Here is a 24,132-nt window from a genome sequence, read left to right on the forward strand (position 1 = left end):
GGCTTCTCGGCCCCCTGCAGCATAGTTTCCCCCTTGAATCTCATTTGCCACCTTGTTGCTTGCTTGGCCTTTTAGCCGCCTCTGTAACATGGGTGCCAGCAATGAACCTGAGTTTCCTCAATGCAAACCCCTCTGCTACTGCTGACCAGCTACTACTGACTTGCCTTCCAGAGGGCTGCTAAACTTTAATGGTAGTAAGAAGCTGAGCTTTGAACGGACTGCCTAAGCGCAGGGGTAGTCAAACTGCGGCCCTCCAGATGTCCATGGACTACAATTCCCAGAAGCCCCTGCCAGCAAATGCTGGCAGGGGCTTCTGGGAATTGTAGTCCATGGACATCTGGAGGGCCGCAGTTTGACTACCCCGGGCCTAAGGAGCCCTGCCCTGTTCATTTTGCAGCAAGGAGTCCAAACTCTGTTATGCTCCAGCAACTTGCTAACTTTTTGAACAGTGCTGAAACTCAGTTATTGGGTCAGGGGGGATTCCTTGCCCTCTCCCCAAGATTCCTGCATCTCATGCGGCAACATTAATGATGGTCTGAAAAAGTCCTTGCTCTTCTCTGAACTCTTCAGAATTTTTAAGAAACTCCTGCCTGGGTGTGGACCCCTGTGCACCCTGCCTCCAGATCATGAATAAACTGCAGTACTATTCTCAGTGTTCATACTAGGACATTTGCATAGTTCTCTCATGGCTTACCCCCATTATGTTGGTTGTTACTTAACGTTACAAGCCTTCATGTTTCCTGATGGCTTTTTGCCCCATTTCTCTCCCAAGGGCTGGGCCAGAGCTAGCAATGAAGCAGTTTCATAGCATGTGGGCACTCTCAGTGGTCAGATGGCACCCAAGGGGTGTGTGGAATAGGGCCTGTGCATCACACCGTGAGCACCCCCCCCCCCCAAGAAGCTCCCCTAGTTTCATTTTCTCAACTATCCTCTAAAATAAGTTAGTCTCCTAGTGTGGCAGGCCAAGCGGCACACCCTTCTGGTTCTCAGAATCACTGTCCTTGTCACCCTGGGTAGAATCTGGGGCCTCTGCTGCAGGAGCAGTGCGGAGAGAGACTCCAAGCAGGAAGCTGGCAGTTAACCGTGGTGTCCCAAGTGTGGAACACCTGAGTCTTTGCTAGGCTTGAGATTCTCTGCATTTGCAGAGTGACTCTTAAAAGGACCTGTCCTCTTGCCCTATAGCTCCTGCCCTTGTCAAACGGCAGGAGTTGAGCCTCATTTGCACCAACCAGCCTCTTCCCTTACCTTCTCCCTCTCTCTAAGGGCCATATACAGGAGGCTAACCCTGATCACTGAAACATTCTAGACCCATCCTGTACACTTCTCCAGGTTTTAGGAAACCCTTGTTATGCCACGTGTTTTAAGAGCGGTCAGGGTCTGAAGCCGAGGCCCCCTGCACATGAAACAGGCTCTCTGGCACTGAGCCCCGAGGCTTGGAGGCAAAGTGTTATCCTGCTCCGAGCAAGGCCGCTTCCCCGTTCTTGAAGAGCGGGGAGCGGACACCAGAAGACGGAAAGGGAGGGTCGTGGGGCTCTTCTGCTGGCTGCAGATTTATTGCCTCAAAGCACCAAGTTCTGAGCTGCGGCTGCAGGCTGGGGAGGGGCTAAAGATGCAAGGCGTCGTGAGGAGGAGTGAGGGGAGACGGGTCCAGCGTGGGCTGCAGACCAGCAATGTGATCCCGGGTCCTAGGCGTCCTGTGTGGCTCCATGTGAGGCTGCTTTATTCTGTCGTTGCTCCTGCCAAGCTGCAGCCGTCACTGGTGCAGGCCAAAGAGTCTGTGGAGAAGCTGTGGCCTGAGGCTGCGCTGCAGAGGCTGCGCTCCGAGGAAGCCTGGGGCTCCACTTCCACCTCCACCTCGAAGTTCAGCCCGTCCCTGAGAAGGAGAAGGAAACAAGCATGGCTGGCAAGAACCACCTGCGGCTGTGACGGACAGGGAGCAGAAAGCCAGTGGCGTGCAGGGGCTAGGAGTAGTGGTCTCCAGTCTGGAGAACTGACTTTGATTCCCTGCTCTTCTTCCACATGCAGCCAGATGGATGACCTTGGGCTTGTCGCAGTTCTAGCAGAGCTCTCTTAGCCCCACCTACCTCACAGGGTGTCTGTTGTGGGGAGAGGAAGGGAAGGCGATCAAAAGCCGCTTTGAGACTCCTTCGGGTCACGAAAAGCTGAGTACCAAAACCTAACTCTTATTCTGAGAGCCAGTTTAGTGGTTAGGAGTGCAAACTTCTAATCTGGTATGCCGAGTTCAATTCTGCACTCCCCCACATGCAGCCAGCTGGGTGACCTTGAGCTCGCCACGGCACTGATAAAACTGTTCTGACCGAGCAGTGATATCAGGGCTCTCTCAGCCTCACCCACCCCACAGGGTGTCTGTTGTGGGGAGAGGAAAGGAAAGTGACTGTAAGCCGCTTTGATCCTCCTTCGGGTTGAGAAAAGTGGCATATAAGAACCAACTCTTCTTCTTCTGTTATGCACCCCATCCATTTTAGACTCCTAGTGTCCTGAGCTCCCCAGTTCACTCTTTCACTACTTCCCCCAATCCTCCACCAAACCATCACAGCTGTGAAGAGCAGTGATATCAGGGCTCTCTCAGCCTCACCCACCTCACAGGGTGTCTGTTGTGGGGAGAGGAAAGGGAAAGCGACTATAAACCACTTTGAGCCTCGTTTGGGTAGAGAAAAGCGGCATATAACAACCAACTCTTCTTCTTCTTCATATAATCAATAGGTAGCCTTCTGCCTTAGGTAGGACCCCCTTGGCTTGTAGGGTGGGGAAGAAAGTGGAACGTGAGCCATTGACTGCCCCAGGACCTCTCCTCCCATTGAGCCTGCTTTGAAATCAGGAGACCCATGCGACCATGGAGAACTACAGCCAGAGGCTGCGCAACATCTCCCCTTCTCCTTCCTTGCAACCTTTGGCCAGGTGTTGCCCAATGCCCCCCCTCCCCTTCCCCCGCACACTGACCTGTAAGACGCTTCCTGGCCTTCGCTCAGCATGCTGCCAGCCAGGGCTACGGTGCTGGCGGACTGGCTGTCTTGCTGCTTTCGAGGCGGCTCCTCACGTTGGCTATGGCCAGTGCTGTGTAATGAGGAAGCCGGCGTCGCAGCAGGCAGACCCCCAGCTTCAGCCAGCATTTGAGCGGGCAGCACAGGCAGCAGCTCATTCACTGGAACAGGCAACAGAGAGAGGACAAGAGGTGAAGAACGGCGTTTCTGCAACTCGGAGAAGCCGTTTCGGCCATCCGGGCCACCCCTGCAGCCAGAAGGCCACAGCAGGCCTGAGACAGACCAGCATCTCAGACTCAGCAGAAGGCAGCTCCAGGTTCCTCCTTGGACAACAAGGTCTGGCTGAGGATTGTTTGGCTGGTTAGGGGAGGATTGTAAAGGGGAGGATTAGGATTGTTAGGGGAGGATTGCCTGTAAAGCAGGGGTAGTCAAACTGCGGCCCTCCCGATGTCCATGGACTACAATTCCCAGAAGCCCCTGCCAGCATTCGCTGGCAGGGGCTCCTGGGAATTGTAGTCCATGGACATCTGGAGGGCCGCAGTTTGACTACCCCTGCTGTAAAGTGAAACAAATTAAACCAAACAAAACCCTGCTGAACATATCTATTCAGTGGGTGGGGACTTCTCCCTCTGGGGGGAAATGGCAGAAAGGTGCTTTTGAGGAGAACATCTGAAGGAGGAGGGCACAGGAATGCTGGGATCACGTTTCGGTCAATATAATACCACCCAGAAACAGCTTTGGCCCGAGTAACAGTAGCTGGGAAATATTATCTACAGGGACATGTAGCAATGAAAAAGCGATAGTGGAAGCACTAATAGTGTCTTTGTTCCCATGAGAGGGAAGCAGAAAAGGAGGAGAATGGAAAATACTGGAGAGGCTCTAGCCGGCTTTTCCACTGGTAACAAAGAGAGGAAGGGGTCTCCTCCAACCACCCCAAAATGTTATGGGGTGGGGTCACAAGAGCGGCATGGAGAACAGCCATGTAGGTCAGGAACTGTAGTGCGAAGGGGAACTGGGTAATGGAGGCTGAATAACTGGTCGAATGTACCCTTCTAGCTGCAGGACGAAAATACAAAAGGAGAAAGAACTTGAAAGCTGCCGTGAGAAGCCAGAAGAAAGACTGAAGAAAAACAATGTTATGTTACGAGGGGTCCCTAGACAATTCCAAAAAACTAATCATTGTACATACAAGAATTTCCAGGCCAGAACGGAGCTTTCTGTATGTCTTCAAATATTGCACAATCGATACATACATGTGCTTTTTTTTTAATAGCATAGGAGTAAAAAGGACTCTTATTCATAGAGTTGTCTCCCTGTAGAGCAGCATTATGGACATGAATGCAAAGAGAATGGTCTACAGGTGACATCATAATTGCTAAGACACCACACAACTGCTTTCAATTCCATGCGAGGGTATCATTAGCACTCTGTACCTGCATGCAGTACTAATGCTACGAGAATAGCATACACAGGGTTGGGTCTTACTGTTCTATTTCACTGTTGATGGTAGAAAAGGCAGAGGGCTGGATCCAGCAATGTGTCAGCAAGAAGCTGAAACAGCTGTGGAACTTTCTCAAATTCTCTTCCCACCCCCAGCAGTCCTTTTCTACCCTAGGAGCCAGCGTGGTGTAGTGGTTAAGAGCAGTGGCTTCTAATCCGGCAAGCTGGGTTTGATTCCCCACTCCTCAATCACATACAGCCAGCTGGTTGACCTTGGGCTAGTCACAGTCCTGCTAGAACTGTTCTTGCCGAGCAGCACTGATAGAGCTGTTCTGGATGAGCAGTCCTGTCAGAGCTCTCTCAGCCTCACGTACCACACAGGGTGTCTGTTGTGGAGAGAGGTTTTGTGGTTGTTATTGTTGTTAGGTGCGAAGTTGTGTCCGACCTATCGTGACCCCATGGACAATGATCCTCCAGGCCTTCCTGTCCTCTACCATTCCCCGGAGTCCATTTAATTTTGCACCTACTGCTTCAGTGACTCCATCCAGCCACCTCATTCTCTATCGTCCCCTTCTTCTTTTGCCCTCGATCGCTCCCAGCATTAGGCTCTTCGTGGAGAGAGGAACGGAAGGCAATTATAAGTCACCTTGAGACTCCTTTGGGCAGTGAAAAGTAGGGTATAAAAACCAACTCTTCTTCTAGAAACTTCATTTGTACCACCCACGCTGAAGGTTTTCAATGGGGACAAAACTCTCCCTTTTTGCCTTTTCTGACTCAACAGTGGCTCCATTAACAGAAGAGAGAAATTCTGCCCCCTTTTCCCCTCACCATTACAATATTCTGGTCCCCGAGGGAGTTTCTCTGCACTGTGTTTCCTTACCTTGTGTTAGTGCCATGGACTTTAGGAAGACCACTAAAACTGGGCTACCCGTTCTTTAATTGCTCATTTACATTTTGCACACTCAGACTTGTTACATTCCAAGACAAAACTTCGAGATACCTTCGAAAACCAGTTAATCTTCTCAGGCTGACAAGAAAAATTAGCAAGTCTGATGGAGGATGACTTTCTTGGGGGCTGGAAGGGCCTGCAAATAGGTCCTACTATTCAAAAGGGTGCCATATGGAGGATGGAGCAGAATTGTTCCCTCTTGCCCCAGACAGACCGACCAGAATGAATGGGATGAAATTAATTCAAAAGAAATTCCATCTAAACATCCGGAAGAAGTTCCTGACAGTTAGAGCGGTTTCTCAGTGGAACAGGCTTCCTCGGGAGGTGGTGGGTTCTCCATCTTTGGAAATTTAAACAGAAGCTGGATAGCCATCTGATGGAGAGGCTGATTCTGTGAGGGCAAAGGGGTGGCAGGTTACAGTCATCCCATCCACCCCACCTGCATGACTCCCACCTGCTTGTGTGAGTGTAGCCCCTTCACTTGTCTGCGTGTAACTATACTCACTTCCTGTGCTCACAGCTGCCTGCAGCCCTTTACCCAGTGGCACCAGACAGTGCGTGCAGCAGGGAGTAGGCAAAGGGTGCTGGCAGCAGTGAGCCCGCCTAGAAGCCTTGGGCCCGGGCAGCTGCTCCACCACAAGGCATGCTGGTGCCAGCCCTGATCAAGGGTGTCCCCTCTCATCCGCACCTGTGTAATCCTCCTGGAGTCCCGGTGAGACAGGTAGACCACCAAATAACCAAAAGGAAATGAAGAAGAGTTGCCACTTTTCTCTACTCGAAAGAATCTTAAAGCACCTTGCAATCGCCTTCCCTTTCCTCTCCCCACAACAGACACCCTGTGTCCGAACAGTTTTATCAGGGCTATAGTGAGCCCAAAGTCACCCAGCTGGCTGCATGTGGGGGAGCACAGCTTCAAACCCGGCTCGCCAGATTAGAAGTCCGCACTCCTAACCACTACACCAAGCTGGAAGGAATAAATGAATGAATAAAACATGTATCCCGTGCCCAAGTCAGAAGGGATTATTTCATTCAAGGTGGTTCAGGAGGTGAATGGAGAGACTGTGACATGCCAAGGAGAGTGATGGGGCCACCAATTCCTCCCCCAGACCTTCGGGCTTCCCCTTCTTGCCCCGCTTAAACAACTCACGTACATTTGGCAAGGTTCTCCAGTTCCACCGTGCTGAGCTCCCCGGCCTTTCTTCGGGTGCCGCCACACCCCCAGCGATTCCGGCACAGAGACAGCGCCACCACTCCGTACACGTAGGTGAGCATCAGCGGCACCCCGACCCCTGCAAGCAGAGAGCCTCCTGTGAGACCTGCCTCTTCCCACGGGATGTGTGGGTCAGGCCGGCGGACAAAGCACAGCCAAAGGGGCAGCGAGGTCACCCTTTGCTGTGCATCGGCAATGCAACGGATGCCTCTGTGAACCCAGGACCCTCTTCCAACCCCCACTCCTTTTTGGCTCTCACCGACTGTGACCGCAGTGATTACAGGCGACACAAAGAGGGACAGAAGAATGCTGCTGGACACAGAGAGACACTGCTGGCAGACCGACAGTTTGCTCTTACGTCCGTGACTCAGAACCTGCAAGGAGGGAAGCACTGAGGCTTGGAAAGGGAATGCTAAGTCAAAAGAACCCCTGAGTGGTCCCTTCACCACTACGCCCAGAACAGCATTACGGTGAAGCTCTTGAGGAGTTCCTGCTGTTGGAGGTGGGAGAGCCAAAGGCCTTACCTTTTTCCCCATGTAGATGGGTATCCCGAGGGTGATGACCGGCACGGCAATGCCAGCAACAAGGGAAATCACCATGGGTGCTCCCAGCACCATGCCCAGCTGCCAGAGTAGCTTGCGTGTCCGGGACCAGGGCTTCTTCCCCCAAAAGGTGCATCCAGAAGGACTGGGGGGAAGACAGTTGGGGGTCAGTAGTGGGAGTGATAATGCCAAGGAGGCTGGAAGTCTGACCTGCAATGTCACCAGGCCTTCCTGCACATACTTTATAGCAGGGCTGGTTCTAGGTTCTGAAAGTCCTTGGCCAGAAAGGGCTCAGGGGACGGCCCCCCTCTCCTCTGCCCACCACCTGGATCCGCACTCATACTCCCCTTCCTGCCCCCCCATGTACCCCCCTCACTTTCCTATGCACCCCTCCCCTGCCTGCTCTTGACTCTTCCCACCAACTGCATGCGCAGCCACCTAGATGCCCTTTCATCGAAAGCATAGGGCATGTGGCCAAGCTGTGATTATCCAGAGCACTAACTGCACCACCTGCACACTCTTCCCTTGTGGTGCTGGGAAGCCAGGAGCATAGGAGCTGGCGTGTTTGTAAGAAAGGAGACAAGAGAAGGGTGTGAAGGCAGGGAGCAATGTGGGTGGTAGCCAGAAGCAGTTGGCCCTGGCAGATGCCCCACCTTTGGGTATGGTTATGCTCACCCTGTTTCATAGGCTATTTATTGTAGCCACAAAGGTGAGATCCTTGGGGTCCTGAGGCGCCACATTAGCCACATGGCCCGAGAATTGTGATCTGGACTCAGCATTTACAAAGCGTACAGGTACATGCGATCCCAGTCCAGATCAGAGCCGCACAGCGAGGAAGAGGGTGTCTCTGTTTTCCCACATCTGCATGATTTTGTTTTTGAAAACTCCACATGCACCCCACCCACGCAAATGTACTCATGCTCTGGAAGGGAAAACTATGGACAATTTTAGATAGCTTCCCACCTGCCTTTCTGGGGCTCATAGCAGCACAGGGAAGGTCGTTTTGACGGGCCAACCCATGCAGAACTGGAAGGACTAAACCCCTTCTCCCCGCCCCAAATGGCCTGAGCTGGGTCACGCACCTCTGGCATTCACTGTTAAGATAATGAAAGTTCTGTGACTCCCACTGTGTTTAATCAGACGCTCACCTTGTGTGGCTAAGAGCAAATTCTACTCTTCTCTCTACTTGTATAGAATCTCAGATCCAACTAAAGTCAGCATCGCCCCCCCCCCCAATAATATTTTGGGACACTCTTCCAAAAGAGATCCATCAGGCCTACTTTGTTGCCATTTCAAAAGGCAACCTTTTCTTTTTCCGCCAGACGTTTTGTGATCGAGATCACTGAATTTTACGTTCCTGCAGCCGTGGTTAATCTTCACACGACTACTTTTAAGAACTGTGTTGTGACTCATGACTGTCCAGTGGTTGCTATTCTTCTGGAAGCCACTTTTGGCATCCTTCTGCAGGAGGAAAGCAATACTCAAGTTCAGCTATGAAAATGAGTATAAATAAATGGTGGCCTCTGTTTTAAGGTCAGAATGATTTGTGCCAATTGAAGCTGCTGGCTGACTGACATCAGGGTCAGACCATCTAGCCCAGCCTCCCGTCTCACGTGGAGCCAACCAGACGTGATGCCTGAGGCAGGTTTTATGTGCTGCATCGGGAGAGATGGGACACTGCCTAAGCTCGCCTTTCACGAAGGGACCTGGGAAGGAGGTCCAAGCGCAAAGGTTCAATTTCCCTCAAGAGTCTCCTGAACCACGGCAACGGTACGCCCCCCCCCACCTCCCGCAGCACAGCCCCACCTGAGGAAGTGCACGTCCGTGATCTCTCGCAAACACAACCAGCAGAACAGGCATCCGCAGACGGTGCAATTCATGCGATTGCAGCTCCCGTCGTTGATCTTCATGATGAAGGCACCACAGCGGGGACACACCTTGATGGTTTCTGTGTCGGCTGGGGAGGCAGAGGAAAGAAGAAGAGCTGGTTTTTTTATACTCCACTTTTCACTACCCAAAGGAGTCCCCAAGCCGCTCACAAACACCCTTTCCTTCCTCTCCCCGCAACAGACACTTTGTGAGGTAGGTGGGCTTGAGAGAGCCCTGACGGAACTGCTCTGTGAGAACAGCCCTAGGAGAACTGTGACTAGCCCCAAGTCACCCATCCGGTTGTCTGTGGAGGAGCAAGGAGCCAAACCTGGTTCTCCAGATTAGAGGCTGCCATTCTGAACCACTGCACCAAGTTAACAAGCAATGGGGTAGTCAAACTGCGGCCCTCCAGATGTCCATGGACTACAATTCCCATGAGCCCCTGCCAGCGAATGCCCATCAATGCTGGCAGGGGCTCATGGGAATTGTAGTCCATGGACATCTGGAGGGCCGCAGTTTGACTATCCCTGGTCTAAAGCAACGGAGCAGAGCCTTGGAGGGACTGCTGTCAGTGGGCAGTTAGCAGATAAGGAACTGCAGTGCCCCATGTGGAGAACCAAGTTTTGTGAGTTGGGTGCTGGGCTTCTCCCCAAATCCTAGAGATGAGGGACATCCGTCTGACCCCACAGCAGCTGGGAGACCAGAGGCACAAACGACGCCCTGTTGGGCAGACTCACGTCGGGCAGCTTCCTCCTTCTGGATCAGCTGGGTGGACAGCTCCACTGCCCCCGGTGCTTGCCGGCTCCATTCCCGCCAGGCCTGCTCACAGGAAGAGTTGGGGTGCCAGGGCTGCCGGCAGTGGTAGCAGAACTCCGTCCTGCAGTCCTGGCGGCCACAAACTAGCCGGGGACATTCAGCACAGCCGTAGGCAATGACCGCGTAGCTTGAGGGAAGAACAAGAGGAAAGGCGCCAGCTTAGGATCAGCGCATCCCCGCCCTCTCTCTGCATGCATTCCCTGATGCAGAGCCAGGCAACAGCAAAAACAACTCTGAACATTCCCTGCCTTGAAAACCAACCTAACTGAGCTTCGACTTGACGGCACTTTCGACCACCATTGTGGATGTGCAGCATTTGCCATTGTTTACATTCTGTGCCTAATGGGCAGGGCTTCTGTTTCATTTATAAAACACACAAGTGCTTGTGATATTTTGCCAGGAGGTTCTAGTGATCCATGCAATGGTCATCCATGCAACAGTCACCCCCAGGATTGACTTCTGTAACTCACTCTATGCTGACTTTCCCTTGTCCTTGACCTGGAAATTGCAGCTGGCGCAAAATGGAGCTGCTAGGGTCCTCACAGGTAAGCCATGGAGGCAGCTGCATGGGTTGCCAGTTGTGGTCCAGATCAGGTTCAAGGTCTTGGTATTGACCTTTAAGGTATTGACCTTTAGGGCCCCTACATATCTATGGGACCACCTACCCTCCTATACCATCCCAAAGGGCTCTTCATTCTTGTTGGTGATCCCTGACCCATGAGAGGTATGCCTGGCCTCAGCCTTTTCAGTCCTGGCCCCAACCTGGTGGAATGAGCTCCTGGAGAGCTGAGGTCCCTGTTGGAGCTTTCCCAGTTCCACAGGGCCTGCAAGACAGAGCTCTTCCGCCAGGTCTTTTGGAGAAGCCAGGGCATCAGACCTAGTCCACCACCCACAAGTTGCCTAGAACATCTGCTACTCCCTGATTAACATCTGATTACCATCTATCCCATCAGGCAGGGTGGTTGGGGAAGTTATCGAAGGGAAGGGGAGTTATTTTTGCTGCCAGGGAAGGATTATTTTATTTTATTGGGATCTATTGTGGGGAATTTTAATGTATGACCTTAGCCAGCATGGCTGGGAGTGGCGGGCAATTAATCAATCAGTCAATTGGTGGAATTTCAGGAAGTGGTCAGAGGAGCTGCGTGCTCTCAGGGCCCAAAGAGAAGTTTGGTGCAATTGCTCTTCCAGGCAACCTGAGCTCATGCTTTACAACATAAGAGAAGTCAGGAGTAATTGGATTTAGATTCTTTTTAGGCATTTCCTGTGTCCTCTGAAATCCCAGTAAGATATGAGAGAGAGAGAGATGACATCAGCATTGATCTTATACAAGCATTAAAAAAATCCACACAGTAACCACAGCAATAACGGGGAGAGAATACAGCTCAATGGTAGAACATCTGCTTGGCACAGGGAAGGTCCCAGGTTCCATTCCCAGCACCTCCAGGGTTTGTTTGTTTTTTTAAGTACCAGGTCAAGAGTGTTTGGGCCACCCCTGCAGGGTGATGTGAGAGACCCTAGAGAGACACTAGCTGTCTGAACGCACCATACTGACTTTGACAGGCCAGGAGTGCAATTCGGTATAAGGTGGCTTCAGGTGTTCATGTGTTCATGGCAAGACATGTCACTCCCTGTTCCTGCAGTAGTGGGGAGCAAGAATGCAGCCTCTCCCTCAGCCTACATGACAGAACCAAGCCAGATGCCAGTGGCAGATAGCAGCATGGAACGCCTTCTCAAGCTTTCTGAATGTGTAAAGGTAAAGGTAAAGGTATCCCCTGTGCAAGCACCGGGTCATGTCTGACCCTTGGGGTGACACCCTCTAGCGTTTTCATGGCAGACTCAATACGGGGTGGTTTGCCAGTGCCTTCCCCAGTCATTACCGTTTACCCCCCAGCAAGCTGGGTACTCATTTTACCGACCTCGGAAGGATGGAAGGCTGAGTCAACCTTGAGCCGGCTGCTGGGATTGAACTCCCAGCCTCATGGGCAGACAGCTTCAAACAGCATGTCGCTGCCTTACCACTCTGCGCCACAAGAGGCTGAATGTGACAAGGGCCCAAATTGTGGCCTGAAGGGCAAGGAACTTTCTGCTTTTTGCAGGGTCTGTAAGACGGAGCTCTTCCACCAGGTCTATGGTTGAGGCCAGTGCGAAGAGAAGATCTGTGCCCCCCCCCCCCAAAGGAAGGAAGGTATTCCACCACATTCTAAATGAGGTGGCCAGCAGTTTTCCCCTAGTCCCCAGTGGGGGTAGATGGGGGGTCGGTTTGCCGCTGTTTGTTGCTGGTTTTTGTATTTTGTTAATTGTTGTGTTTTTAGTGGGGTTTTTAGGGGACTTGCATTTTACTTTATTTTATCTTGTAACCCGCCATGAGCCAGCTTTGCTGACAGTGGCGGGTAATAAGGGGACGAGAGGTAATTTCACCTGGGGGCTATTGTGGCTCAGTATTCCCCCAATCTCCTGAAAACCCTTCAAGCACCTCAGCTTCCCCCCTCCCCCCGCTCCAGTGCTTGTGCTGGAGTGGCTGTCCCCATTCCTTCCCCCTCCATCACTGCAGAACCTTCTGCTTTGCCTTCCCTAGCTGAGGTCTCACACTGCCCATACAGGGGCACTTGGGAAGCTGGATCCAGCCCCACACTGCACGCTCTGACAGGCAGGAATTCTCCAAGGATCCAGGCACAGGGTGGAGAGGGTCACCAAAGAAAAAGTATTCTCTCTCTCCCAAAAGGCTAGAACTCGAGGGCATCCAGTGAAGCTGACAGGCAGATTCAGGATGGACAGAAGGAAATACTTCTTTACACAGGGAGTGATTAAAACGTGTAATGGAAGTAGTGATGGCCACAGCTGTAAACGGGGATTTGATAGTTTAATGGAGGACAAGTCTATCAGTGACTGTCTACTAGCCATGTTGACTGAAGGGAACCTCCACACTCAGAGGCGTTAAATCTTTAATTCCCAGGGCCAGGAGGCAACATGAGGGGAAAGCCTCTGCCTCTCTGACACTTTGTTGGCCTCCAGAGGAACTGGTTGGCCACTGACTGAGACAGGATGCTGGACTAGATGGACCACTGGCCTGGTCCAGCAGGGCTCTTCTTATGTTTTTAGGCAAAACAAGATCATTCCTAATTGTGTTGCCTGAGTTATTCTTAAGAATGGAAAAGCTGAGGACCAAACCAGGCAGGAATCTGATCCTGACCTTCCAAACGGGGACCAGACAGGATCTCCAAGGAGTGCTTGGGCCACCCCTGCAGGTTGCAGCTCTTCTCTGCTTATGTTATACACACAAGAAGAGCCCGCTTGGATCAGACGGTGCATCTAGTGCAGTTTCACACAGTGGTTGAACAGTTCCTCTGGAGGGCCACCAGTAGGGCAGAGAGGCTAAGGACTTCCCCTGATGTTGCTTCCTGGCACTGGGATTCAGAGGTCTTTGAATGTGGAGGTTCCCCTCAGTCACCATGGCTAGTCACCCCTTCTCCATGAATCTGGCTAATCCCCCTGGCCATCGCTACAACCTCTTCCATTAAATAAAATGAATTTTTAAATTACATAGTTTATTTAGATACAGTCTCATCCCCATTGGTTCAGAGCGGTTAACAACATTTTAAAATGGTACAAGATCAAAAGTAAAGCCATGCAGGAATAAACTAACTACTCTTTCCTAACACTGCCTCCTGTCCATTTCCCTGTGGGAATTAATCAGAGGTTGGAGGGGTTCCCATCAGTGGATGTTTCTGATAGATATTTTCAGTGGGGAGGCCAGCCATAGGCCTGGTGGGACAGCTCAGTTTTGCAGGCCTTCCAGAACTGCTTGAAATCCTGGAGGGCCCTGATCTCCTGTTTAGTCAAGAAAGCCCTGGCCTGGCTGAGGCCAGTTTTACCTCTCTGGGGCCCTAAACAGATTTAAACTGACTGATCTTAAAATTTCTTGGGGAGGGGGGTATAGGGGAAAACATGGTACCAAAGATATAAGGGTCCTGAAGAGTCATAACTTTGAGTCTGATTCGGTCTCCAATCTGGAGCCAGTACAGCTGGGAGAGGTGTAAGATGCACTCTGCACGGGGCTTTTGTCAGGCGCCAAGCAATAGAGTTCTGGATCAATTGGCATTTCTGGAGCAACCTCAAGGGTAGCCCTGCACAGAGCGAGTTACAGAAGTCTAATCCGGAGGTGACTGTTGCATGGATCACAGTGGCTAGCTCAGACATCGGTAGGTAACGTGCATGCAGCCATGCCTGGCAAATCGGTGGAAAATACACCTCTTCTATTAGTGGAAAACTTAATTTCAATGCAGCCCACAAAACCCCTGGCCAACAGGATCTCTTCCCTAGCCCAAGCTCCTTTGCTAGATAGCCAACCTTCCACATGCGTTCCCCCAAAGGTCACCATTGCCCCACCTGCAATCTGGAGCAGGGCACCAGCGTGTGCCTGGATCAGCCACCAGGAGGCGCCGCAGCAGATACTCCTCATACTTCTCGCACAGGTTGGCCTCGGGAAGCAGCTGATGGATCTCGGAGGGCTGGAGAAGAGCAGGGCAATGCGGGCAGGCCACCTGGACGCGGCTCTCACTGATCTCAATGCGCAGGTATTGCTGCAAGCAGGTGAGGCAGGACAGGTGGGAGCAGCAGGAGAGTGCCGGGAAGGCCTCTGGAGGCTGGAGCAGCAGGCACAGTGGGCATTCTATCAAGCCGTCCTCTTCTTCCTCCTCTTCCTCCTCCTCTGGCACCAGAGAGATGTGGGTCTCTTCAGGGTTGCCCAGCGGGGATTCTAGCTTCCCATCCTGTTCCAAAGTCACTTTGGGTTTCCGCCCAAAAAGGCCCAGGATGCCAAGGGAGGGAGGTCCCACCTTGGGCCGCTTCATGCTGGAGACGAGGAAGGGTGAGCTCAAGGAGGGGGCAGGTGGCCGTCAGGACATTGTGCTCCCCAGCCAGGATGAGGAGCAGACAGACAGAGAAGCCTCTCGGACACAGACGTCTGCCCCATGCCCGGCAGCTCCTCCCCTCCGCTGGCTCTGAGGGCAAAGAGCTAGACCATCATCGCCTCCCCATCGAAGTCTGTGGACCTAGGAGAGGGGACAAGAGAAGAGGACAGGAACTCAGTGAGGGTGCCCAAGAAGCCTAGTCTGACTCTGCATGCTGTAAGATCGCTTGAGTTGCCAGGTCTGGCTTGAAATTCCTGGAGAGTAAGGGGGTGGGCACTTCAAGGTACAGGAGTTGTGGGAGGGGAGGGCAGTGGGATGTACGTCTACTCTCCAAAGCTGCCCTTTCCTGCCAGGGGAACTGAGGTCTGGAGGACTGGAGAGCAACATTAATCCCAGGAGAATTCCAGGCCCCACCTGGAGGTTGGCAACCCCCTGCTCAGGCTGGCTGGCCTGCAGGGTTTTTGCCAGGACTGCTAATACTGGAAGAGCCATCAGGGTACAGGCAGCAGCTGAAGAAGGGAGGGTGAAATGGCCAGAGGCCAGCTGGTCACCAAAGGGCCTATTCCGGGACGGATGACACGGAGTGGCCGGGGGCATCTCCTGCACTGACCATCAGCCGTCTCTTGAGCACAGATTAGCGGTGGCTTTGTTGCTTCTCTCCCTCATCCTGGCCACTGGGACTCCCCGCCAGCCTCCACCCCTGCCCCCCCCCATCACGAGAGGGCATCCCAGCCCAGCAGTCAAGGAGAAGCAGATGTCAGCCTGCCCTTTCCCAGCAGCTGGAGCCGGCTGGATCCTCCCAGCGGTGTTGCCGGGGCAACAAGGAGAGGGTCAGGAAGGAGGAAGGATGCTGGCTTACCTGCCTCTCGCTCGCTCTCTGAGCCCCTGCCTTGCCTTGCTTGCTTCTTCACTAACAGCTGAGGCCCCCCTCCCCCACCCGCTGCGCCCTCTGCACTCCGGCAGCTGCACGGCATCCTGGGAAGTGTAGTCCATCCCCAAGCTTTGCCAGCTCATTGGCCTCGCAGACGAGGTCTTCCTGATGTCTTCAGACTCTAGGGACAGTCCTGCACTAGGATATAAGCCCTGCTGGGAGGAGTGCTTGGCAAGACAGGAAGGATCAATAAACGCAGGATGCTAAAAAGACACTGGCATTGTCAGGCTGGCCTCTGCCTCTGCCTGGAGACCAAATTGAGGTGAGATTCTTGTCTTGGGGCAGGCATCCAATGCTCTGCGCTTGACACATCATGACAGGAGCTCAGTTGCTGGGCTCAACCTTGAATCTGGGACACTGCCAGTCTGCTCGTTGTAAAAACATTTGCCCTGACTTCCTCCCCACCCCTCAAAGACAGTTCAGCCATATCAGTAGCAGCTAGTGACTAAACATTAAGGTGACATCTATTTAAACACCATACCTTACTATAGTATATCAAAGGTACCGCCTATTAATAAGCCAAAATAAACATTATTTTATTATTTATTTGATTTATATACCGCTCTTCCCCATGGCTCAGTTGGGTTGCCTCACACATTTTCCTCAGACAGAAGAAGGAAGTTTAGCATCCTCTGTGAACGTTTAATGGTGTCCCCTAACTCAGTGGTCCCCAACCCCCGGTCCGGAGACTGGGACCGGTCCATAGATCAGTCAGTACCGGGCCGCAGTTCCTCCTCGTCCTCCTCCCCGGCTGCTGCCTCAGGGGCTGCCCTGCCACTCGTCTGCTGGCTCACCTTTGCTGCTCTCCAGCGTCTGCCATGGCTGGGGCTCCCCCTCAGCCTGGCACTGCGCAGCTGCTGCTGGCAGCGCCCCCCAGCGGGCGGCAGGAAGTCAGGGGCGCCAGCGGGAAAGCAAGTGGAGCAGGGGCTCAGGCAGCAGCAGTGACCCCCCCCCCCCCCGGGCCTCAGTAAAATTGTCAAGCGTTGACCATTCCCAGTGATAAAAAAGGTTGGTGAACACTGCCCTAACTGATCCCAGTTCCAAAGAAGGGGTGTCATAACTTTGAAAACTCTAGCTCAAGTAGAAAAGGGTGGTATGGAGTATGGGAGTCCTAGACTGCAAAGAGCTTTAAGATTAACAGCAGCATCTGGAATTAAGGCCTAAAAGCAAACTGCTGACCAGCACAGTTGATGCAATTGTGATCGTGATATCCTTTTCCAAAGAATAGGAGGATAACCGCGTTTTGTATCTGTTGAAGCTTCTTGGTGTCTTCTAGGGCAGCCCCCGTGTAGGGTACATTACTGTAGTCCAGCCTGGAAGCTCCTGAAGCATTTATTCATTTATTAGACCAGTGGTTATCAACCTTCCTAATGCTGAAACCCTTTAATACAGTTCCTCATGATGTGGTGACCCCCAGCCATAAAATGATGCAGTATCAGGCAAAATTACATCTGAGACACATTTCCCTCCAAGAACATCTTCTGCTCCCATAAATGGGTAAAATCAGCAGCTACCCACACCTGAGAATTTTCTGCTAAGACTCCAACTTGGTGGAAGGGCCCACTCAATATAGTTAGATCGACTCCTATATTTGTATCATTTTACAGAACATGCAAAATGCAAATGATCAGGAGGGCATTCCTAGAAAGGGAATATAGTTGTAGTTTTAATGTCTCGGGGGGAGGGATTAGTAGTTTTACTGCATTGTTTACTGTATAGGTATACTGTATAGGTATATTGGTTTTATTGCATTGTTTCAAAATTTTATAATACAGTTTTATTGCATTGTCTATTATATCCATCATATTGTTTTATTGCTTTGTGTTGTTGTATTTTAGATTTTATAATCCACTGTGTATCTCAGTGAGAAAAGTGGACTATAATTTAAGGAAGTGGTAAGTAAAAGTTGGATCGAGGTGGGTGTAGCAGGGCACACCTGAGGACAGGCTAGGTTCTGTCTGGCATGTGCAAATGAAGAATCTGATCTGATCTCCCCAGCAAGTTCTGAATGACATCAAGGCATCATGGTGAGCCCTCTGGCCAGAAGTCTGAGATGTATAGAGCAATAACACCCAAGTATTCCAGACTGTTTAGGCCAGCTTTTCTCAACATTTCTACCACTGAGAAACCCCCAAAACATTATTCAGGCTTTGAAAAACCCTAGAAGTGGTGCAGAATATGGTTGGGAAACATAGCTGTGTATATATCCGCCTGTGGCCCCTCCTCTTCCCACCCACTCTAGGCCTATCATTGGCCATTTTGGGAGGACGAGGACGATAACATGACCATATATGGTAATCTCATCCAATAAATGTTTAACCATATGTGTTTAACCAACAGTTAATTATGGCTGCGATCCTAAGAACATTTTCCTGGGTGTAAGGTCCTCTGAATAAAAGGAGACTGACTTATGGGTAGACCTGCTCAGGACTACTGCCTTTATGTATGTAAAATATGTAAAATTTTGTTTATTTTTATTCTTTTATTTATATACCACTGCTCTCAAGGACTCGTGGCAGTGTACAATAAAATAACAAAAACACACAACCCTTAAAATCCCCAACACAGTCCCCCCTCCCATCCAGCTAGCAGTCTGGAGCTCTTTCCTTAGGAGCGAGGGTCCTGATATCACCAGCTCTAGGGGATCCCCTGATGATAATTCCAGGACCTCAACCATACACCTAGTGGAAGAGCTCCATCTTACAGGCCCTGTGGAAAGCTGATAACTCCAGCAGGGCCCTTAGCTCTTCTGAGCTCTTTTGATAAAAAGGTAAAGGTAAAGGTATCCCCTGTGCAAGCACTGAGTCATGTCTGACCCTTGGGGTGACGCCCTGCAGCGTTTTCATGGCAGACTCAATACGGGGTGGTTTGCCAGTGCCTTCCCCAGTCATTACCATTTACCCCCCAGCAGCAAGCTGGGTACTCATTTTACCGACCTCGGAAGGATGGAAGGCTGAGTCAACCTTGAGCCGGCTGCTGGGATTGAACTCCCAGCCTCATGGGCAAAGCTTTCAGACGGCTGCCTTACCACTCTGCGCCACAGGAGGCTCTGAAAGTATACACATCCCAGTCCAATTCAAAGTCCTGGTTGTGATCTTCCAAAGACTAAAATTTCTATGGCCATGGTATCCTGATAACTACTTCTGATCATATAAACCTGCTTGATCACCGAGGTCATGAATGGTATGTTGAACAGTACCTGCAGTTGCTCTGTGATGCCTCTAGCCCCACTACTATTTTGGGAGAGGCCGTGGCTGGCTGGTGATCATTTTGCACACAAAGTCCCAGGTTCAATCGCAGATTTCCAGTTAAAAGAATCAGATTAGGTAATGGGAAAGACCTCTGCCTCAGACCCAGAAGATCTGCTCTGACAACCCAATGGGTTGACTCAGTATAAGGCATTTTACAGCACACTCTGAAATTCCATCTGGAAAAGCTTTCGTACAGTAACTAAGCTATGGTGACCAGATTTTAATGTTAGTAAAGTGAGACACTATTGACCAGGGGGGTTCTTGATTAAAAATTTGGTCTATATGGAGCAACAAAAAGTTTCATAGAACGCAAAAATAGTATTGTAATATATATTTTTTAATTTCAACATAAGTACAATTTGCCAGGTGCACCCAGATGTCCCTCCAAAAGTGGGACAATATGGTCAACCTAAACTAAGCCCTTTGCTAGAATATAGTCCCTAAATGCAGAGAACATGTGGATGATTTAAGGTTGGTGACTATAGTGTAAGAGACCGCAGAATGTCTCTTGTGCATACACAGTGCAAATGTCAAGGCAGGCAGGCCTCTGCTGCCTATCTTTTGGCACAGCTGGGAATTGGTGTGTATCTAACCAATTCCCTTAAACCGAGTGTTTTCTGAGCCTAAAATCCAAAAAGGTGCCACAACAGACAACCCAAATAATCCAACAGGGATACAGCACAATCCTCTGGTTAGCTTTGAGGAGTTACCGAGACTGCAAACATTCGCACAAGGTGATGTACATTAGCCATTCTAGGCAGTCTACCTTCACAACCCTGTGAAGCACATGAGGAGGCAAGGGGGAATAGGAGTGAGACTGATCCAAAGGTCACCTAGCAGGTTTTTATGGAAAAGTGGAGATTTAAATTCAAGACTCTCCGATCATAATCTATAGCCAGAACACTTCACTGCACTAAGGAGAAACGTACTGTTAAAACAAAAGTATGGCTCAGATTACACACCCAACCGAGTAGGGCTTCACAAGCCACAGCAACCATAGTGCTGCCTGCCCTCCTCCAGCCAGCCATGGGCAAGATTAGGTGTGGTTAAGAGCGGCAGCTGCTAATCTGGAGAATGAGGTTTGATTACCCACTCCTCCACATGCAGACAGCTGGGTGACCTTGGGCCAGTCAGTTCTCTTAGAGCTGTTCTCATACAGCAGTTCTCTCAGAGCTCGCTAGCCCCACCTACCTCCTAGGATGTCTGTTGTGGGGAGAGGAAGGGAAGGCGATTGTAAGCCGCTTTGAACCCCCTAGGAGATAGGAAAGCGGGCTATAAAAGCCAACTCTTCTTCATTCGGAACCGCACAAACACAGCCAGACTTTCACGGGGATCCCCGGAGAACCCAAAACGCCCGCCTCCTTCCGCAGCCAATCAGGATGCGCCTTAAAGGCACCGCGGCGACAGGAGGCAGAAGGCGGCGCTACAATTAGACGCCCGCGCGCGGGGGGAGCGGGATGAGCGCCACGACGTCATACGCGCCCCGCCTCTCGGCTATTGCGTCGGGGAGCGTCTTGGCGGTCCTGCCGGTCCTTCTTCCTCGCCTTCCTTTGTGCTTCCGAAGGACTTCGTTTCCCGTCGTACAACGCGAACGGAACCGGAACCACCCGCGGCACCCGCAGCTGCCCGCCCCGCGGATGGGCGGGAGCGTCGGCGGGAGCGGCTGCCGGGGCCTCGGGGCGGCGCAGGCGGAAGACGAGGCCGAGCGGCGCGGGGCGGGGGAGGCGCCCAGGGCTGGAGCGGCCGCCCTCCCCCCCGCCGGGCAAAATGCCCCGCCGGAAGCAGCGCAACCCCCAGCCAGTCAAAGGTGAGGCGGGCCCGGCCCTTCTCCTCCTCCTCCCCCCCCCGCCAGGAGGGCTGTGCCCCCCGCCCGGACAGTCTCCGCCGGCTGTCTCCGGCCAGGCGCCCGTTTTCCCCCGTGCCGGCGGGGCGATCGGGCCCGGGGTTCTGCCCGAGCGGCCTCCACTCCCCCGAGGCCGGTGGCAGCCTGGTTGGCGGCGCTTGCCGCGCTCCTCTCTCAAGCGGCTTCCGTGTATTGCAGTGGACGCCGTGGGAGTCCCCGCTGAGCCCTCGGGAGACGGCCTGGCGCCGCAGGGCAGCTTCCTCCTGGAGCACGAGCTGGAGCTGGAGGAGAGCGGGGAGCAGATCCTGGCCTTCGAGAAGGACTCAGAAGGTGGGCTCGGGGGGGATGGGAGGGGGGTCCCCGGGGCGCCCATGGCGGGGTCCGGGGCGAGGAAGCTGGTGGCGCCGCCTTTGCATCGGGCTGCTGCCCGGGGCCAGTGGCATTTCTGGGATCCTCAGTCCTTGCTTAGCTGGGTTCGGAACCGGGATCCTTTCTCTTCTCTCTCCCGAATGATTGCTGTGGGGAGCGAGGGGGCGGTGAAGGGGAGAGATGCGGAGTGTTTTGGAGGGAGCGTGCAGGACGGCTGCAGCTGTTGGTCGAGACTTTAGAGCTTCTGGATAGCAGAGAGGCCACAAGTTCAGGCGTCCCTACTGGGGGAGCCTAGAGGGGGGGGGGAAGGATTCCTGCAGCTTAGGTCTCCCACCCGGTAATCCCCTATTGTACCAGCAGGAAAGGGAGAGTCCAAGGTGAGGATCCCTACAGCTGCCTACCTGATGCTCCCTCCTTGTGTGCTGCAGACTCCCTTGGGGGGACTCCTGGGCTGCCGGCCTACACACTGAGCGAGGAGGAGTTCGCACCTCTGTGCCAGACCCAGGAGGACAGAGAGACTGGTGGCCCAGGCCTGGCCTGTCACCACTGTGGCCTGCCCGCTCCTGGCTCCGCCCCCTGCCGTCCTTGCCCCGAGGGGGACGAGGAAGGCTCCCTTAAGGGGCGTGTGGTCTTCTCCTGCCAGCTGTGCCCCTTCACTTCACACTACTCCAGCCACCTCAAACGACACATGAAGACTCACAACGGTGAAAAGCCTTACCGCTGCCCGCACTGCTCCTACGCCTCGGCCCAGCTGGTCAACCTGACGCGCCACCTTCGCACCCACACAGGCGAGAAGCCATACCGCTGCCCCACTTGCCCCTTTGCTTGCAGCAGCCTTGGCAACCTCAAGAGGCACCAGCGAGTCCACGGCCAGGAACGGCCTGCGTGCTGCAGCCCTTGCAACTGCCGCTGCATCCACGGCAACTCTGTCCAACCCCGCAGCCAGCAGCTCCAAGGGGAATCGGAGCCGGAGTTGGAGGGACCACCGGTGGCTGACCAAGAGACAGGTACCCGTTGGGACAAGGGGGCATTGTGGGGGAGGGGAGCTGGGATGCATAGGAGCAAGCCTTCATGCTGCCCTTGACGTAGCAAAACCTAACCCTCCCCCCCTCCCAGGTTGAAGCTTTCATGATTCTCCACTTCTAGGGCAAAGGTTGTTTACCATTATGTGAGACTGAATCTCCAACCTGGGCCATTTCCCTGCCCTGCTGAAATGAAGCCTGAACTAACTTCACCTCTTTTTTTTTTAACCTTTCCATAAAATGACTGTACAGCGAGCCACACAGTAGTGTACGAGTTAGTAACCTCTAGATTACAAAGGTTTATGCACGAACATTTCCTGCCTGTCTTTTTTGTTCCAATTGACATAACATGGCTCTGTCTTTGAAATTTTAGACCGTAAAACTCCTTGCAGCAGGGATCTGTCATCTTGTTCTGAGATAGAAATTAGCTTCAGTGGGCTAGTGGAGACCTTCCCCACAGATAAACCCTTGCTTGCTCTTGCTGTTGATCCATGCCTCTTCCCTGGTTTTATAACTGCTTCTCAAGGGCTTCACAGCACAGGCTTGGTGTCAGACTGTAGAAAGTGAGGTGGCACCTGCACCGAAGGGGAAAATCACCCTTAGCCTTTGGGGAGGTTGGTATACATAAATAAAACAAAAATAGAGTAGCAGGTCCTAGATCTGCAGAGGGAACTTCAGAAGGTCTGCAAACTTGCTCATTGCTTCTTTCTTCCACAGAACCATTGCTGCCTGGCTCGCCCTTCCTGCGGCCTGAGGACTCTGCCACTGTTCTCCCTGAGCTGCTATTTCCGTTCACCTGCAGGGCCTGTGGACTGGTTCTGGAGGCTGACGAGGGCCTGGGTGAACCTGTGTGTGGGCGCTGCAGCCTGGCAGTGTTGGGGGCTGAGTCGGCATCTCCTAAAGGCTTCTCATGCCAGCTGTGTTCCTTTGTTACGACCTACCCCAACCACCTGGCACGGCACATGAAGACCCACAGTGGCGAAAAACCCTTTGCCTGCGCCCTCTGCCCGTACGCCTCGGCCCACCTGGACAACCTCAAACGCCATCAGCGGGTGCACACCGGCGAGAAACCCTACAAGTGTCCGCTGTGCCCGTACGCCTGTGGCAACCTTGCCAACCTCAAGCGCCACGGCCGCATCCATTCGGGGGACAAGCCCTTCCGCTGCCGCCTCTGTTCCTACTCCTGCAATCAGAGCATGAACCTCAAGCGTCACATGCTGAGACACACCGGGGAGAAGCCCTTCCAGTGCCGCATCTGCCCCTACACCACCGGCCACTGGGACAACTATAAGCGCCACCAGAAGGTGCATGGGCAGGTCCTGGCAGATGAAGGGGGACCCGGCCCTGACAGCAGTATGCCCTGAAGCAGGGAGGTTCTTTGGGCACTTAAGGGACGGTCCTGAACACTCCTGCAGTCCTGGTGGACAGAATGGCAGCCAGCAGCCTTCACTGCCTGTGGGGGTAGACTTTGAGGCACTGACTTGTTAGCAAGCATCTTGGGATTAGATGGAAGCTGTGGATACCTCGGGGTGGGGCGGGCGTTTACTTTATAAGGCCTGAACTATGGTCCTGTTCAGCCCCACCCATTCGGAGGGCTGGAGAAAGCAAATTGTACTTCCTGCTCTTTACGGTTCCATCTCACATCAGTGACAGGTTTGGCCTGCTGCTTTTTGGGGGGTGGGGGGGAGTGCAGCTGAAGCCCAGGGAGGGGAAGGGGAAGTTCTTGGTGCTTTTCTGTCTTTTGTGCCTGCCACACCTCCCCCTTCCTTTAACTGTGGTTGCTGCTTGAGTCTGTGTAATTTATATGGTGTATTAACGCATTAAATGGTTTTCTTATCTTGCTTTATTTTGGCTGAGGTGGGGAGGGGTAGTGTCTGAACCCAGAGCCTGGCCTCAACAGGTTCATAGCAGGCAGCTGGTCCGCTTTCTCCTCTTCTCTCTCCACTGCTCTTCTTTGTTTTGGAAATATTCCCTGCCC

General features: G+C 52.7%; 2 protein-coding genes across 5 annotated transcripts; one reads left to right on the forward strand and one right to left on the reverse strand.

The window, feature by feature from the left end:
• Positions 1-927: 927 nt before the first annotated feature.
• LOC143833759 (E3 ubiquitin-protein ligase RNF19B-like) lies at positions 928-21,670 on the reverse strand. 4 transcript variants are annotated; one of them, XM_077329992.1, is made up of 9 exons: positions 21,534-21,670; positions 14,215-14,879; positions 9,750-9,955; positions 8,950-9,100; positions 7,126-7,288; positions 6,861-6,975; positions 6,543-6,680; positions 2,962-3,163; positions 928-1,873 (listed from the first exon to the last, which is right to left on the reverse strand). In XM_077329992.1, exons 2-9 carry the CDS (start codon positions 14,676-14,678, stop codon positions 1,720-1,722), a joined length of 1,593 nt encoding a protein of 530 aa, XP_077186107.1. In that variant the 5' UTR covers positions 14,679-14,879; positions 21,534-21,670; the 3' UTR covers positions 928-1,719. The 4 variants fall into 4 exon arrangements, with proteins under 4 accessions (XP_077186107.1, XP_077186099.1, XP_077186088.1 ...); XM_077329984.1 differs by lacking the exon at positions 21,534-21,670 and adding an exon at positions 20,112-20,386; XM_077329973.1 differs by lacking the exon at positions 21,534-21,670 and adding an exon at positions 15,598-15,686.
• On the forward strand, positions 20,533-23,995 carry ZNF513 (zinc finger protein 513). Its single transcript, XM_077330015.1, has 4 exons — positions 20,533-20,727; positions 20,962-21,093; positions 21,561-22,139; positions 22,872-23,995. Exons 1-4 carry the CDS (start codon positions 20,688-20,690, stop codon positions 23,516-23,518), a joined length of 1,398 nt encoding a protein of 465 aa, XP_077186130.1. The 5' UTR covers positions 20,533-20,687; the 3' UTR covers positions 23,519-23,995.
• Positions 23,996-24,132: the final 137 nt, after the last annotated feature.

The sequence above is a fragment of the Paroedura picta genome, chromosome 1, assembly GCF_049243985.1.
Source record: "Paroedura picta isolate Pp20150507F chromosome 1, Ppicta_v3.0, whole genome shotgun sequence".
Taxonomy (NCBI): Eukaryota; Metazoa; Chordata; class Lepidosauria; order Squamata; family Gekkonidae; genus Paroedura; species Paroedura picta.

Excerpts from the sequence above, each read along its gene's own strand:
- LOC143833759 (XM_077329992.1), bottom strand. The coding sequence starts at position 14,678 with ATGAAGCGGCCCAAGGTGGGACCTCCCTCCCTTGGCATCCTGGGCCTT. Across the intron at positions 7,289-8,949 it reads ACGGACGTGCACTTCCTCAG|TCCTTCTGGATGCACCTTTT; the intron begins GTGGGGCTGTGC and ends TCTTCCCCCCAG. Across the intron at positions 1,874-2,961 it reads GGCCAGGAAGCGTCTTACAG|GGACGGGCTGAACTTCGAGG; the intron begins GTCAGTGTGCGG and ends TCTCCTTCTCAG.
- ZNF513 (XM_077330015.1), top strand. The coding sequence starts at position 20,688 with ATGCCCCGCCGGAAGCAGCGCAACCCCCAGCCAGTCAAAG. Across the intron at positions 21,094-21,560 it reads CTTCGAGAAGGACTCAGAAG|ACTCCCTTGGGGGGACTCCT; the intron begins GTGGGCTCGGGG and ends TGTGTGCTGCAG. Across the intron at positions 22,140-22,871 it reads GGTGGCTGACCAAGAGACAG|AACCATTGCTGCCTGGCTCG; the intron begins GTACCCGTTGGG and ends TTTCTTCCACAG.